The sequence below is a fragment of the Pyxicephalus adspersus genome, chromosome 4 (assembly GCF_032062135.1).
Source record: "Pyxicephalus adspersus chromosome 4, UCB_Pads_2.0, whole genome shotgun sequence".
NCBI classification, from domain to species: Eukaryota; Metazoa; Chordata; class Amphibia; order Anura; family Pyxicephalidae; genus Pyxicephalus; species Pyxicephalus adspersus.
In genome coordinates this window covers 84,385,179-84,403,145 of record NC_092861.1, presented here as the reverse complement: position 1 = coordinate 84,403,145, position 17,967 = coordinate 84,385,179, and the positions used below count along the sequence as shown (strand labels likewise).

General features: G+C 37.9%; 1 protein-coding gene across 4 annotated transcripts; it reads right to left on the bottom strand.

The window, feature by feature from the left end:
- Nucleotides 1-844: 844 nt before the first annotated feature.
- LOC140328912 (heat shock factor protein 2-like) lies at nt 845-17,882 on the bottom strand. Of its 4 annotated transcripts, XM_072408833.1 has the most exons (14): nt 17,712-17,882; nt 15,109-15,182; nt 13,908-14,016; nt 13,300-13,427; nt 12,242-12,366; nt 11,369-11,444; nt 10,016-10,077; nt 9,842-9,926; nt 8,813-8,955; nt 6,853-7,110; nt 6,644-6,749; nt 5,071-5,124; nt 2,672-2,756; nt 845-1,838 (listed from the first exon to the last, which is right to left on the bottom strand). In XM_072408833.1, the coding sequence occupies exons 1-14, from the start codon at nt 17,761-17,763 to the stop codon at nt 1,573-1,575; spliced, it is 1,623 nt and encodes a 540-aa protein (XP_072264934.1). In that variant the 5' UTR covers nt 17,764-17,882; the 3' UTR covers nt 845-1,572. The 4 variants fall into 4 exon arrangements, with proteins under 4 accessions (XP_072264934.1, XP_072264936.1, XP_072264935.1 ...); XM_072408835.1 differs by lacking the exon at nt 5,071-5,124; XM_072408834.1 differs by lacking the exon at nt 15,109-15,182.
- Nucleotides 17,883-17,967: the final 85 nt, after the last annotated feature.

Sequence of the window (17,967 nt, the reverse complement as noted above, 5' to 3'; positions counted from 1 at the left end):
AGTCTGTTAGTTCAGTGGAGAAGGTGCCTTCCATGCAATAATTTTTGCATGTAAAGTTGAAAGGGATGAATTGATCCTAATTGCAGAGTAGAGCTACAGAAAAGCTGTCCACTATCCTGATTCTAGCAAAAAACAGACATTCCGGTAGTACAAGTCAATGTCCAATCCCTCTGAAGGTGGCAAGATAAAAAGAAAGTATCAATATGCTTGTGCCCCTCAACCATAAAGAAAATGGATACGTTTATTAATACTAGCAACTCTGACAATATAAGTGTCACTGAATAAAAAATGGCTAAAAACCTAATGCTTGCTAGAAGTAAAAAGGAGTCAGAACGCATAACAGCTTGCAGAGTAGTTGCAAGGCAGTAGGAGTGCCTATGCTGACCTGTCTACTGGCCAAAGTCTTCAGCAAGTATAGAAAATTCATAATGGGCCCTAAAAGCAAAAATAAATTGGTCTTTGTGGAGACCATGCCTCTAGCTACACAATATTAGGCAGGTAGTTTTAGTGCTTTGGATGATCACAGTAAAGCTCAATTGAGTTATAGGGTTGGTTTAATATCCAATATGTCACAAAACCACTGTAAAAGTTATACCCTTTTACCCTTGGGTCTTTCAATAGTGAATTCTATTGAAAAATCCAAGTGTATACTAACCTTCCTCCAAGGTACTTTTTCACAGCACCCCATCTTATTGTGGACTCTTGCTTGTCAAGAAAATGCTCCTGCACTGATTGCAGGGCAAGTGAGAGGGGTCAGAAACTAGACCAGAGAATAAATTACTGGCTAATAAAGTGGTCAGGCTGAGGTGCCTTGGCGCCCAGTATTCATACACGTGTACAAATATGAGGATGGACAGATCTGTTTATTGAAGTAAAACATATTGCAGCCATAATAAAGCAACTTTTAAAAAGGAGAGAGAGTAGTGCATAAATGGGTTTACATAAAAGACCCACCGTATAACCGAACAGAAATGTTCATTGGTCCCTCAAAACAAACACATACTAAAAAGGACAGGCACTTTTGTATCTAGCTCACTCTTCATAATTGTCCATACAGAATGAATTCCAGCATACAGTTTATATACATATGCACTACCCGATCAATGTAACACTGATGCAGACCAAGGCACACTGCACTTTATAAGGTGATGACAACCAAGATCAGCATAACAAGATGCTTGGTGTGTTTGGCATATTAGGTGGTGCAGTTTTATTAGTGCTCATCTCACGGGATTTAGAATTTGTGCACACTGCGGAGCAGGTGTATATACATTACATGTGAAAGCAACATAGATTAATGCAGCTTTGTAATCGCCTACAACTAAAAGTAGCCAAAAGTATATAAAAAAAAGTCTATGTTATGAAACCATTGTTTAAAATGATATCTTTAAAATGTCACCAAATCTAATAGATTAGTTTGTGCATTAAAAAAACAAAAACAAAACAAAAAGTTAAAATACAGAATTTAAAAATTGCAAAAACATGAGGGAGAAGAACAGTACCAAAATAATACTTCAAATAAATAGTTCATCATTTTGATGAATGTATACATACGTACAATATCCCAGCTATTTAACTGTCCAATAAAGGCATGTCACTGTCCAGAGGTATCGGTGCAAGTTCACATAAATAGAACAAAGTAGCCTCATTGGCCTCCGCCTCAGTCAGGGGCTCTAGACGCACCAATTTACTCTGCGTGGGCTCTGAATCCAGGCTAGATTCTAATAAATTGTCCATATTGTTTGTCTTGACCGATGGGACCTCTGATGTAAAGCCTCCAGTGTCTCCATCCAGAAAAGCCATGAGTGGGTAGGATGTATATTGTACAAGCTGGTGGTCTACAAACAAGCCACAAATAGTTAGAAATATAATAAATGCCTGTGTATGTTTACACTAAAATGTTTTAGTAACTGGCTACTCCTTAGTAGATTTTTCATTCCAGGCAGACATGAAAAGGGGGCATAATTTATTGTCTATACAGTTCCTTCATTATGACTGAAGGGCTTTTATTCAGCAATTACTTGGGCCCCATTACCACTGAGTGCGATGCAGATCCCTGTGCGTCACATCGGGGGCTATGCAATGAGACTGTACAATCAGTTGTAGTTTGAGCTATGTAGTAATTTTGTCATGTACAATGCCACTTGCTTGGGCTCAGCTACAACTCTGTATTAGAGCCAACAAAGCAGCTGATAAACCTTTTTGGGAGAACTATCTATTAATAAACTATTCAGCTATGCAGTAGCTTGTTTTGCAGTTTAGGACACAATGAAGCCAAACATGTTCCAACTATTTAGTGTGATGTTGTCTCTCTACCTAGCATTATTCCACTAAGGAGGAGTATTTAATACATCAACATGTACTAGTGAGTAATAAAATCATGGGTGTAAAATTGTAGTTAAGGGGGGAGGGAAATAATTAGAGCTAATTAAGGTAAACTAGGTAAATATGAGGATGTCATTTCTAATAAAGGAAAAACAAAAATTTAAAAAATGTAGTCTGCTTACAGATGACATTACATATCAATCTGCATATGAATGAAAAAAACTAGATAAAAAAAGAAGAGAAGCTTCTACAGCTGCTAAGGACACATCTAGGCACAAGTTCATTTTATGCATCTTAAGTCAACAACAAACTACAAGAATTATGGGACTAAACTATTGAAACAAACCTGATTTTGCACCATCTGCATTTCCATTTGCTAGTCCTGAAAGAAGTTCACTGTTTTTTAATGTCTCAATTCCTTTAGTTTCCAACTACATCAAAGAGAAAAAAAATATATAGTTATGAGCAAAATGTTTGAAGGCAATACTGGAATGCAGGATATAGAAATGAGAATACTACTTGCAAATGTGTTGATTGTAGATTCCATCCGCAACAAGACCTCTTGATGCAAATATTTGCATTTGAGGCAATAAATAAAATATAAAAGTGATTACACTCTTGTAATATAGAGAGAGTTGTCTTTAACAGACAGTCTGCCATAGCTACCTCCAAGACATGTTGGAATCCAGAGCACCAGAATAGATGACAAGGCTGCAGTGGGAGCATCCATTATGCTAGATACAAGTTACTTGTCTACAACACAAGGCAAAATGTTTGAAGAGAGAACATTTATGTTTCAAACAGAATTCTGAACAACATGAAGTGACAGAACAGGGTTTGATAGCAAAGAACTTCACAAGCCATGCTAAATTTGCCCCGGCTTTCTGGAGTGTATGTAAAGCCAAAATATTTTTCAAAGTTATGAATAAAGTGAGGGAGAATTAGAACCCCTCGGATTGTTGCTGCTATCCAGGACTCTCTTAATTAAGTTTTACTAAAGAGAACACTCTCCCAACAGCAGCACTAACAGTAGTAGAGGAAGGCTTTAGAACCCTGGTCAGATTTGGGTCCTGTTGCAGACTTCCCTCATTTTTTTTTTTATCTAGTCCAAGAAAGCTGTAAAAACCTAATTCTCCCACTCTAGAAAAACAAATTGCCTTGACATACACTTAAATATGTAAAAGACCAAGCATGAACTGTTAAGGCGGCCTGCTTTCGACAATAATTTGAGTTTACAAATAGTTTTCACAGAAACTTTCATGTGCACTGTCTGTTATTAGATAACAAATAACTTCCAGACAAGCGTATTCTCTAAATAGTGTTTAAAATTCCCAGCACCACCATCATAAAAGGAACAAAAGACAAACCCTTTCCTTAAAGCAAAACATGAACATAGAGAGATATGGATCCCATCAATTAATTTTTGGTGATCTGTGAAAGAACTTCTCACCAACAAGTTTATTCCAAGCTGGTAACAAAGAGCTGAAAGCCAGGACACCCAAGCAGCCAGCATTTTTAGTAATGACAGTATACATATTTCCCTCAGTACAGGTTTCCTTTAACTCTTCTAATAGATTTCCATGAAAATCATCTGTGAACAAGGAATAGCAGCCAGAAGATGCACTCTTGCACAAGGCATCCTATAAACAATTCATGTCGGGTTTTACAAGACACAGTTATTTTAAAAACGATAATAAAGGGTGATGCAGTTTTTTTCCTTGTAGCGTTTATTCTAGTTTATAACTCATTATGGGTATATTATCTTACAATATTTTCCAGCTCAGTACTCCAAGAGTGGCGTGCTCCTTAATCAGATGTAAAATGTTGCAACATTTAACAACTACATGCACAGATATAGTACACGTGTTATTGCCAATGTGCCAAGTAAAATAATTGATAGGATGACCGTTTCTCTGCCAATGGAGAATCTTTCATCCAGAATAAAATGTTAGCCACCGTATGTATGAATCTCTATTAAAAACAGCACAGACATAATATGGCTGTCTGCAATGATCTATAAAAAGTATAAACATGATAAGCATAGGATTTCAATATCACTGATAAAGCAAGAATTCTAGCACCCTGGATACACGTAATGTTCACAATGGAACAAGCAAGCTGGCTGATACACAAAATAAAATCCTAATATTATTCAACAATGCAACAAGGATAAATTATATTAAATTTAAAATTAATTAACTATTTAAGTTCACATTTACAAAAATGTCTACAAAACACAGTTTTAATTCCTAAGTGGTGGAAACCCATACTGCAAAATGGCATCGAAAAAAGCCAAGAAATAGTGACACTATCTTAGAATAGTGAACATTATTTCTTGGGAAAACTGGGATACTCAATGATGGACCCTCTGTCATAGTTCAGCTTCTGAGAGATCCAATTGTTTGATAAAACCAGGAAAGGTGAAAAGTTGCAGTCATTTTGTGAGTAGTGAATAGTGAGTTATTACATCTATTTACTGCCCCGAAGTTTTACTTTGGTTCGTTTGCACCTATGAGTTCAGATTTAGTTACAAAGAGGAAATCAACTTCAACAGAGAAAACAAAGCTCAGAAAACACTTGCTGAAATGATCTGCTCACTAAATCTTACTAACAGATACTGTCTATATTCACCAAGAATTTAATGAATTAAAGTGAACACAGAATGATATGGCCATTCTGTCTTCACTGCCCACTGATGCACCCAGTGAAGAACACAGAAGTCAGTATCCATTATGAGAAGCATACCTTTGGGCCATTAAGAAAGTCAGAAGGACTCATTTGCACATTACTGGAGAATATCTGGAAAAGGAAAATTGTAGATAATGAAAAAAAAATAAAAAAAAAAATAAAAATAAAAAAAAAGGATTGTTGGGGCAATATCCAAATACCAAAGTCACTTGTTACAGCACACATTGGTATTCTTACCAACACTGAATTAAAGCAACCATCCTCTGAAACGGAAAAACACAAGTAAAATAGGAAGAATGCTCAAACTATTGGCAACAGACTCTTGATACTTTTACTACACAACTAAAATCCACAAATGTCTTCTAAAGTAAAAATAATGAATAGTAATTTCTTAACTGTATGAGAAAAATTCCATCACCGGTAACTTCAATAAATATCTCATATAAAACAATTATTTGTGAAACATTTTAGAAAACTTTGAGGCTACGGTGCAAAAGAGAATACCCTAGAATGTTAAACGTCTGCTGCACAGACCTAACTTTACTTCACTTGAGGAACTTGTACATCTGATAAAAATAGTTTTTAATATATTTTTTGTATAATGTTTTTTGAGCAGGTAAGAAAACAGCTGCTGTCTCTTTGACAAATTTTAGGGTATGTCATAAGAAAAGTTTTTGGCACTTCCTCTCTACGTTCTGTACGTCTTTCTACGTTTTGTACATACATTCTAAATAATGTTTAAATATTACTTGTAGGGATTATTACAGTTCACAACATCACAATACTCCCCCTAAAAACGTCTCATTTTCTCTTCAGAATGCTGATGCCACCTTTGGTTAGGTACCAACCAAGGTTGGCATCTAAACCAATGTCTGTTAACATTCATGAACTAATACAATGGTGTAAAGAAGAGTTGGCCAAAACTCCTCCACAGAGATGTAAAAGCATGAGACTTCAAGGTTATAACTGCTAACGGTGTTTACAGACATTGAGGTCTACCTAGAGATGACAGGACCACATACATCCTGGCAGTAGTCTTTATATTCGTGGCTGTGTTTTATTCACCTTAGATGGGAGGAATGATTTCTTGGTATACAGAAGACCCAGATTACAATTCTCCAATTAGGATTAATGATGCAGACCTTGGCAAGGCACAGCCCTTTAAAGAGTTATAAAACACATTTGAAGAAAAGCCATTTTTTTTGCTCAAATATTTAGTGGCTGTACACTAAGACACATGAAAAATGTATATTTGCAAGATTGTAATTCACTGAAAGACTGGATTTATACAGTTATTTTGTGACCCGAGACCGAACCACATAATCCACTATCAAGTTGTAACTCCATTCATTACACGGCTTGGTAAATAAAGGATATATTATTTGTATTAACATTAACTAGTTTATGTAAGATTTACTGGCATCCAACACAAAACAGACCAAAAAGGCGCTTACATGTAAAATGTTCTAAAACAGAACAGATCTGTTATGGTGGTACCAAAGAGTATAATCAGAAAAAAAAACCCCAAAAACCATAACGTGGCTGAAATACAGAAATACCTGTGCACTGTACATAGACACACACACATAAAAAACATTGGTAATCAAAAATGAAATAAATGGTTTCGTACATCTACCAGGAGATCTCGGTCTATGCTGAACTGACGTCCAGACAATAACGCTTTGAATTCTTCTAAAGTGCAGTCGATGCTGTCTAAATAATCCAGCAGTTCAACTCTGCAAACAAAGTTGAAACAAAACAAAGTTGAAAATGTTAAAAGCATGCACATGATGGCCTTTGGCAGACAACCACCCTAGGTAAATAATAAATTCTACTAACTTTCCAAGAAGATTAATATTCTGAGAAATGACGCCGCTCTCATTCAGAATGGAATCCATCATGGTGACAGGGTCTTCTGTGGAAAGCGAGGACTGATTATTAAGCTGAAGGGGACCACAGATCAGTGGGCTTGAGGTGTCGTCTCGAACTGGGCTCAGTGGACCACCCACTACTGCATTTTTATCTTCAGACATAACCGAGGTATCTTCATCCTCCATATCATCTTCTACAATTACGATTTCAGGTGAAAGCCGGTGACTGGGAGAAATTGAATAAAGATGAAGTCAATTCTAAGTAGTAGTAGTAGTAGTAGTAGAAACCACAAGACAATGTGCCTAAAAAGCATATGGTAAAGACTCCATTAATTAAACGACATGGATTAGTAGGCTCTGCAGCATCAAACCCTTCTATGTGTATTACATTCTTGCATTTTCAACTGCATGCTGTAACTCTGTTAGAAACTTAACTGTTTCACAAAGTGGGTCACTTTAAAATTACAAGTTCAAGTCTTCTTATCTTCTATCTGGTCTTAGGACAGAACTAAATACGCAATATGGCTAAAGGCTTGTGGACACCTTAAGTTCACACCTATAGAAGCTTGTTTACAATCCAAAATCACATGGCTTTTGCAACTATTTTCCTATGGCCTTAACAGCCTCTCCTCTTAGGAAATCCTACAGAACCTGTACTAATTCCATTTGTGAAGTCAGATACAGATGCAGGAATAGAAGACCTAGTCTTCAATTAAGTTCTAAGAATCATCCTAAATGAGTGTATTAGGGTTGAGGTCAGGTAGAAGTAGAAATGGATTTACAAATTTGCATTTTTGTTTATTTTCTACTGAAATCATTGTATGTGTTAAAATGTCACAGCTCAAAAATACCTCCTGACTGGAATTTTGTATTGCATTTTGACACAAACTGCACTGCAACACACATTAATGCATCTCAACACTTGTTTTGATGCATTTATATTAGGTTAAAAAANACCTTAAGTTCACACCTATAGAAGCTTGTTTACAATCCAAAATCACATGGCTTTTGCAACTATTTTCCTATGGCCTTAACAGCCTCTCCTCTTAGTACAGGTTCTGTAGGATTTCCTAATTCCATTTGTGAAGTCAGATACAGATGCAGGAATAGAAAACCTAGTCTTCAATTAAGTTCTAAGAATCATCCTAAATGAGTGTATTAGGGTTGAGGTCAGGTAGAAGTAGAGATGGATTTACAAATTTGCATTTTTGTTTATTTTCTACTGAAATTAGTGTATGTGTTAAAATGTCACAGCTCAAAAATACCTCATGATTGGAATTTTGTATTGCATTTTGACACAAACTGCACTGCAACACACATTAATGCATCTCAACACTTGTTTTGATGCATTTATATTAGGTTAAAAAAAAAAAAAAAAAAAAAAAAACAGTAGATTACAAGCACAATCCTTCACTGGTAAAATAAAACTTGGAATAAAATAAATAGCTTGGAAAGTCTACATAATCTTGGCTATAAAATGTATACATAATTTTACATTCTGCAGAATGCAAACATGTTAAGTAGCATTTGACTCTAGCGTATAATAAAATAATACACCTAAATCAGTAGCCCGCTATCACAGCATACACCTCCCAATGCCTGCTCACGATTAGATTTTTTTTTATTAAAAAGCCCAAAAACACACACACCAGATTAATGTCCCTGGTCCTTCCTGTTGGACCTTAAATACAATAGGGCGGACTTACTGCTTGCAGGGGCTAGTGTTTCTGTTCTGCCTTCTCGCTAGCAGAACTATGAATGTCCTGATGCACAGGTCAGATCTTATGATGTGAATGTGAGCAGGCTCAGCAGCAGTGAACTTAAACACTGCTTTAGGGGGTAAAACCTGTAATTCCTTTACAGTGTATTTCTGTTATATCAATACAGTTTGAAATATTTCCAACTTTCCCACAATATTTTCCACTTACTTTATGGCATCCGAAGAATGATCAGAATTTTCAGGTGTGAGAACATTTCTCTTGTCTTCTTCCTCTACATTGTCAGTTATATCATAAATTACTATATCATCTGAAATCTCTCCTCTGTTCATGCCTTCACCCCTATGAGTGACCTGTAAAATATATATGTAGATATTTTTATAAAGTACACAGTAAAGTATATATATGAGACTACAGTTTGCTTTTAAAGTATACAGGCCAAAACCATGCCTTCTACAACTATGTACTGCATACTTATAAATTAAAGATAAAGTTGTTTAGGTACAGTAACAGACATGTTTTGCACAGCTAATTGACCTCATACCAACTGTAAAACATGATGGTGGTGGAAAGATTATGGTTAAGGATGGCTCTGCTGCTTCAGGATCTAGGCACCACTGGAATTTTATGGAAATGTTGTGGGTAATCTGAAATCAGCTTCTGTGTTAACTAGACTGCTGCTGTATATAAACTGCCACTTACTGACCCTCACAGATATTAAAACTGAAATCACAAAGTATTTCAGACCCATGGACCTCACAGAAGGAAAGGATATATATGTGAAGTCTTGGACCGATTCTTGTAGCTTGCTAGCCCTTGGTTAGGCTTCTCCGTTTTGCTGTAGAACACCAAACAGTTTCCTGGAAGAATTGTGAAAGTGGATAATATGGGAGCCCCACACCACTGGCTATCAAGTCCAAGAATATCTTTACTGGCTTCACATTACAAAAAAACAGCCAACATGTTACAAGGGGCTAGAATACCTTCTTCTGCCCTGGTAAGTAACCTTCTCCATGCTGACAAACCCTATCCTCGATGTTGCAGACATTATTTATTATAATGATGTGTATCTGGACACATCCCAAAAAGGGTGTTGTTTCCTCCAAAATGTTTTATCACCTGGCAGCAAAAATATTTTCTGGGAGAACTAGTTACTACTAATATGTCTAAAACTAATAACCGTTTTAGTGAAAATCACCAACACAACACAACACAAAGGAAGATTTTACAAAAACTTACATGGTGTTTGTCTTCAGCCGTTTCTTTAACTATTGTTTGCAAAATGTTGGATTTTGGAGGACTCTGTGTGTTAAGAAGTAAAGGCCTAAAATGGAAAAAACAAAAACGGTTTTTAATATTTTGTGTCTACATAATTACAGGTTCTACATTCAAACATAGACGTTTATTACTTACTTTTTCCTCTTTAAACTCACTAATCTGTTATTCTGTACCAAGGTCACAATGAACTGTACAATCTGCCAATGATAAAAAAAAAAAAAAAAAAAAAAAAGATTTCGTTAGATTAACCTTAATTTTCTGCACGACAGGATCTATATTTGAACAAACTAATCATTATTAGTTTACACTGCAATTACTATATACTGCCAGCATAAGTGGGAGCAGCAATTATATGTTACGATTTATAGTTGCCCCTTCCCAGTTTTTAGGTCTCAGGTAGCCTGAAGTTAAATGCACAGTCATGAGAAAAAGAAAGAAAATTCTAACATTTTACATATCAGGACATGCACAAATCATCTGGCACTAAAAATTATTTACATTTTTAAGTCAACACTACATGATTCAATGGTCTGCAGAACCACTGTTAGCAGTAATACCTTGCAGTCTCATGATTATTGTTTACATCCCTGTGGAGGAGTTTTGGCCAACTCTTCTTTACACCATTGTATTAGTTCATGAATGTTTACAGACATTGGTTTAATATTCATAGGTTCTGTCACAGCACTTTTTCAATTGCGTTGAGAACTGGACATAAAAGGCAATACGACACCTTATTTCTTTTTTTTCCTTCAGCCATTCAAGTTGTAGATTTGCTGGTTTGTTTGAGACCATTGTCCATTTGTATGACCCAACTTCAGCCAGGTTATAGCTGTTGCGCAAAAGCTAAAAATTACTATTTCTCATGACTGTACGTGCTGGCATCTTATTGCCCAAATATATTTCTTGTAGTTTACAAATGTGTTATAGGTATAGTTTAGGATTTTAGGATGCTACCTTCAGTGGCACCTTAATACCAGTGTTCAACTATAATATAATATATTAGTTTGCAAAAATATCCTAAAATCATTCATAGAGAATTTTGATAAAACCATTTGCAAGATAAATCTCTGAGAAAAATAATGTGTTGGTGTGTGTAGAAACAGTGTCCATCCAACCAAAAAATGAAATAAAAGTGTCTGTAGGTATTTCAGATCACAATGCAGCAATTACCGAGCAATGGCTTCATGAATGCTATGAAGCCCTAGGACCTGTTCCCAGTAGTGCTGCCTTAACACACAAAATTATGCTTTAATGTGCTAGGCTGATATTCATTATTGCCACTCCACACATACCATACTAGTGTACTGCAACAAACAACATGTCCAAATGACATTGCTCTCCTAACAAAAACAGCTGCCAGGCAACAGCAATCAGTAGGATGCACCTACTCTTTCAACAAATAGTACCAATCATGCACAGATGACATTGTTTTAAAGCCCATGTAAAGACACAGGGCACAGAATATTCACAGAAAGTGTAAAGGATTACCTTCCGAATAACTTGTTGCTGCTGGGAGTGTTTGGTGCGCAGATCACTTATTTCTCTCCACAAAGCTTCATTTTCCCTATGAATAAATAATAAAAATAATTATATATATATATATATATATATACACACACACACACACACACACACACACTATATATACACATACACACACACACACACACACACCCTATAATTCATTTATTAATCTCACATTTTTGGTATACTACTTTGCTAAAACTGTTGAATAAGGTCTGTGTCCCAATAGAATAGAATATATCCCTTATATATCCCTAATGTAGACAAATTCATCTGAAAAGGGTTGACAGGTGTGTAGAAGAAAGATTCAGATCAGGGAGAAGCGCAGGAAGCATGCACCTTTTGTGTGGGGTCATGTTGGAGGGCCTGAAATATGTGTGGCACCCAAGAACCCTAATGAATCATAAGCCCATGCAACCAGCATACAGTTTTTAGCTGCAAGACTGATTTGGACATTGCATTAAAAAGGTGTATAATATATCAAATGTGTTAAACTCACATACTGAAACATTACAAATATAATGTAAAATGTGATTGCCTAAACACAGGGTTCTCCCCAGGCCCTTTTAGCTGGGTGCACCACCCAGCACTTTTCAGCACCCACCGGCTGTTTTTGGGTGGTTACTAAAGAGTTTGGTCACAATACAGGGGCTGCCACCCACCTATAATTTCTTCCCACCCAGCTTAAAAAAATTTCTGGGTTGAGCACTGTAAACACAACAACTTCATTATTCATAACCCACAAAAACATCACAAATCAATATAAGAAGCATTTATTACAATTTCCTATATACAGTGCAGGCTTGTAATGCATCCTAAATATTGGACAGTAATTACCTTTTCAATGAAAAAAGTCTTGAATCAATAGTATCTTGCTTCATCTGCACTTTTTGAGCACTGTTCAAAATTTTAGAAATATCTTCCTGTCTCACTTTAGCTTCCTCAGGTCTTGTGGAAGATACCTGCCAAAATAAACATTATCAAAATTACATGAGCAAGTCCATTTCTTCTTACAGAAATAGCTCTTTTCTGCACCATCCCAGTTCTTATTATTGCACAGTATTTATATAGCGCCATTACGCAGCGCTGTACAAAGTCCATAGTCATGTCACTAACTGTCCCTCAAAGGAGCTCACAATCTAACGTCCCTACTATAGTCATATGTGGTTAATGTAGTCTAAGATCAATTTAGGGGGGAAGCTAATTAACGTATCTTCCGGAGTACCCGGAGGAAACCCACGCAGACACAGGGAGAACCTGCAAACTCCATGCAGATAGTGTCCTGGCTGGGATTCGAACCTAGGACCTAGCACTGCAAAGGCCGGAGTGCTAACCTCTGAGCAGCTCTTGTACAGCTTTAGGTCCGCTCACAATACAGATTATCGTCATCTTAAACCAACTTATCTGATCAGATAAAAATCTCCTCTGAACTTTGTTCAGGAGGATGTTAGGGATCTCCCATGTTGGATTACTCAGGCTTGAGCACTTCAATTGGTATCATATTATTAAATAACAAAGAGTGTTTGACACCCAATACTTGTCCTCCATCCCAAAGAACAATCTGCTCAACAAAAAAACTGAGAAGCCGGTTTGTACAAATAATCATTTCTAAACTGTCCTCGGAAATGATCATGAATGATAGTTTTGTGCAATTCATTTCCTGTTAACATAGCCAGGGGTATATACTTTCCCTACCTGACAGAGCTCTAGCATGTACAGGAGACAATTAGGCACAAAGCCGAACTGTGCTAAAGTGGAAGTGGGCCTACTATCCATGTATTACATAAGTCAAATTATTTCAGGGATTTAAAAAAAATAAAAGGAGTTTGCTTAAACTGTGTCAATTTAGAGTTTAGCTCACTGAAAGGTTACAGAAATTTAAGGAAACCCCTTACCTTTCTTTTGATATTTTCCAGTAACTCGTCTTGCCCGTGAATGAAGAAAGGATGCTGAAATTCAACGGGTCCATCTCTCTCCTGCTTCACAATTCCAGAGTCAACATGGACTACCTTTCGAAAACCATCTAACAATAATAAAATGATTGTTGTTAGATACTATTCATAAGCTACGTACATAAAAACAGGAGAACATTTATATCCTCTATCTTTGTCTGCTAAATGGAATTGGTCACTATTACAAGTCTGTGTTTAGGGGCAGCCAAAAGACTGAACTGGCATCATTTGGCAGCCACATTTTAGTTAGCTATAAAGCCAAACTTATGATGCTTGGGACACACACACAGATCCCCCATATCAGCCTGGATGATCCCGAGTAACTAGTTCTTTTATTGGCAAGATGGAAATTGTGAAAAGCTGGTTGGAGGAAGGAGTTTAGCATTTATTAGATTACATGGGTTAGGATCAAGAATCTCTTTATGCATCTGTCTATCCCAGATTTTACTCAATCTAAAAAGCATGAGAAGCAACAAAAGATCCACAAAACATTATCTTGTCTCAACATGATATCAGCTGTATTATGACCTTTTACCAGTCTGTACACTTACACATATTTAGCTGCCTCACAAAGCTGGCCATGTTATTGTGCTTGAAGTACTTGGGAAGGATTTCTTTTGCAAACCGTTGCTCATCAAGGACCAAGAAACTCTGACCGTTCTAAATTAAAACAAAAAAATAGTTTACAAAAACTTGGACACAATTTACAGCCAAAAGACAATTTTTTTAAATCTGGTTAAAACTTGGACAGAAAAAAGTGCTTTATGCCTCCTATAATTTGATGAAACAACTGCCCCATGTATAGCTACATATGTCACTGAGTAATGCAGAAGAGGATTTGTCAAACTAGCCGCGTCCTTTTATTACTAATCACTTGTATCCCACGGTTCTGCTGTTAGTCATTCAGGCTATTTAAATGGAGGAAAGTACTCACTCTGCTATTTAGAATCATTGCGTGTCCCACACTAAATATAAATCAGACAAAGCAAAGGAGAGACTTGCTCGAAGTGATGGGAAAGAAAGTTATAGACAAGCGTGTTAAAGGTAAAGGATACAAGACCATCACCAAGCAGGCGGATGTTCCTGTGACAATTATAAGAAGATAAATGTTGATGGGTCTGTAGCCAACTTCCATGGACAAGGCCACAGGAAAAAAAACTGACCCCAGAATGGGCAGAAAGTGGGAATGGTAAACATAAAATCCCAAGACAACTTCCAAAAATATACAAGTTTAACTCAAGGGACAAGATCCAACAGTCCCTGATATCCATTCTTCATTTTTTAAGTAAAAATAAGTCTAAAAAAATAAAAACCATGAAAAAGCCAGGCTGAAATTGACTGAAATGCATATTAGGTCATACTGTTATGAGACCATCCTTTGGACAGATGAGACATACATGGAGCAGCTTTATATCCACAGAACACTATACCCTTCCTACTCCAAACAAACAAGAGCGTCGGGTATGTTTTGGGTGCTGCTTTGTTGCCCTGCCATAGGGTGCCCCAAGTCTATGCAGGGACAATGAAATCTCAAGACTGTAGGGACATTCCAGAGCAAAATGTACAATCTAGTATCAGAAGGTTGCCCGAGTTGAAGGTCAAGGAACAAGATAACCCCAAAACACTCAATACTACCTTCTATAACCCCTGATTTAAATCCAATTGAAAGAAATGAGCCATTCAGCCTGGAGAAAGCACCTTCAAACCTGACACGGCTGGAGAAGTCTGCTCAGAAAGAGTCAACCAAACTACCTGATGACAGATGAAAATCTTGGTTTCCTTGGACATGGAAGATTCTCCACCAGACAATGCAGTCCAACAGACCCCTATGTCACGCGAAAAAAAAAAAAATAAATACTGCAAGCAACTGAATCTCTAAAGCATTCCACCTTTCCCCCTTAGGAGCCATTCCCAGTGGCATGTGCAGCTCTATCAACCTGGAGATAGACTGCGAGTTCGCCAAACGCTCCATTGGCAAAGTGTCCCCAGCACAAGAATTTTACAGCCCTAATTTTCCACCCCAACTCCATGATTGTGTATAAATGTAGTTGGGATGTTAGAATGTGAGCTCCTTTGAGAAGGACAAGTGATGCAAAGAATTCTACTCACGTCAAGGAGCTGTGTGATGTATAATAAATATAACACGCTTGTAAAGGAGATCAATAGGATGCTCTATAAACAAAGTGGTAAATGGGGAAGTACATGAAGTTTTGTTCTATTTAGTCACTTTTGCACCTCTTAGGATGTCTTTATGCACTTTTACTGGCAATGAATGGCATGAAATGAGAACTAAATACAGGCATGTTTATGGGTATCCAGCTAACTTAACCCACAATGTCTACACAAATGTTGTTAAACCTGTTCTTACCAAGAACTATGTGTACATTTTATGTATATACAAATATGAAGGCTGATTTGTATTTAAACCCCAAGGTCTGACCCTTTGGAGTGAGGAGTTTTTGAGAAAACTTATTTTGTATATAATAAAGAAAATAATATTTCCCTGCTCCCCAGCACACAGGGGTCAGCAGAAGGAATTGGGATCAGACATCCAACATACCTAGCAATACCAGGTGTAACACATGCTGAAGATCTCTCAGCGAGTTCTCTTTCTAACCCAGTCGAGTTCTGCATAACCGGTACAAGTTATCAGAAGTTTCCTAGGCTGGTATGTTTTCGATTTTCAATATAGCAACATAGAGGCAAATATTTACATTTTTCTGAGTTTATTTTATTTTTTTTGCATTGTCTATATTGTAAACACTGTCCAATAAAGTGGAACTTTTTTTCTATATACCCTTTTTGAAAGTCCTGATCAATGTACTTTTTGCACCCAACTAATCCTGCGCTGTATTGATTTCTGTCTTCTTTGCACTGCTCCCCCTTATATCCTGCGCTATGACGTCTCCCGATCTCGGTCTGTACATATATGAGATCAGGCAATGTTTTTGGACATGGCCCTCGAATGTAAACAGAGCCAACCTCACTCATGTGTGAGATTCAGTAATGAGGATATTTACCAGCAACTTCCACTTTGCGTAAACTTAAGTTTTTGTGTAAGAGTTGACATATCAGTTTATTATTATTACAGAGGCTTCTACCTGCTAGAGCCACCTAACCTATTACATGATTGTGGTCCATGTGTGACCTCATAATAACACAGCCAATCAGGTTGCAGGCTCAGATCTGGAAGAAGAGCAGAACAGGTAGTCCCTGCCTAAAGGACATCTGACATACCGACGACTCCTAGATATGATCAGAGATTTCCTTAAGCTGCGTACACACGTCAGATTTTCCTCGCCCGATAAATGGCATCGGCCAGATATCGGGCGATAATCTGGCGTGTGTACAGTCGGCGTCGTTCATCGTCCGTGGATCCGTCCTGGCGGATCCACGAACGATGAACGACGAGCGATCCTAATGCAAGGGAAGGGGGAGAGCGCGCAGCAGGGTGCCGCTCCGTCGCTCTCCCCCTCCCCTCTCCATAGAGCAGAACGGTGCTGTATGTACAGCATCGTTCATGCATCATGTAGTCCTTTGTCGTTCCAATGACAAAAATTGCACGTGTGTACGCAGCTTTACAGAGGCTTGATGGGAGGAGGGGACAGTTTGCATGATTTGCGGAAGAAATCTTTTGCTAAACACAGCTGAGGTTGTAGGTGATCTTAGGGGGCTGAGCTGATCTTGTAACTTTAATGACCACCTCCCATCAAGCCTCTGTCAGGAAATCTCCGTTCATATCTAGGAGTCGGCCGTATGTCAGATGTCCTTTAGTCAGGGACTACCTGTTCTGCCCTTCTTCCAGATCTTGTAACTTTAATGACTAAGACAAACTCTGCAGTTGTTTCTTTTAGCATAATAAAGCACAGCTTGCTCCAGAAGTTAATGAATGTTTAGGTTCCATTTTGTTTTGCTTTGTTTGTGATTAACTCACAGTGAGGAGGGGATCAGCCATATACACACCATACATACATATATACCATACATACATATACACACACCATACATACATACATACATATACACACACCTATGTACATTACACTCTATCACTCCTGATGAAGTGTTCCCATGGGGTTATGCAGGGCCTGTTGGGGTGTCATTACAACAAATGTCTGATCTCTCAGGTGTCACCAATACACAATACCATGGTGACACATTGGGGACAATGATATAACTATGTGGGGCCCAGTATTAGGCTGGGTGAGAACTCTGTGAAGAATGTTGAAGTGACAATGAGAACATAGCACAGCGGCCACACACACAAAGCTTGGCAGTGCCATCATCTCTGCACCTGGGCCTCCGCCACAAGATGGAAGCCGTGCCAACGTGCACACAGGGCATGGGGCGGGTACCTGACTCCATGCGATGAACTCGTTGGTGTCCGAGTCCTCCACCAGCGTCCATAGTTTGCTCAGGAAAGCCGGTACGTTCGAATTCTGCTTCATTGTCCCCGAGCTTCGCCGTCCACTACACAGTGCTATCCGGCCGCACACAGCAAGGCTGAGGTACTGCGCGTGCGCATACTGGGCACCACGCCCATCTTACGTTACGCCACGCCCATCTTACACTACACTACGCCCATCTTACACTACGCCACGCCCAAAGAGC

Coding starts and splice junctions, on each gene's coding strand:
- LOC140328912 (XM_072408833.1), bottom strand. CDS start 17,763: ATGGACGCTGGTGGAGGACTCGGACACCAACGAGTTCATCGCATGGAG. Junction 10,078..11,368: donor AGCAACAAGTTATTCGGAAG/GTAATCCTTTAC, acceptor TATCATTGGCAG/ATTGTACAGTTCATTGTGAC. Junction 7,111..8,812: donor CATTCTTCGGATGCCATAAA/GTAAGTGGAAAA, acceptor AATTTCTCCCAG/TCACCGGCTTTCACCTGAAA.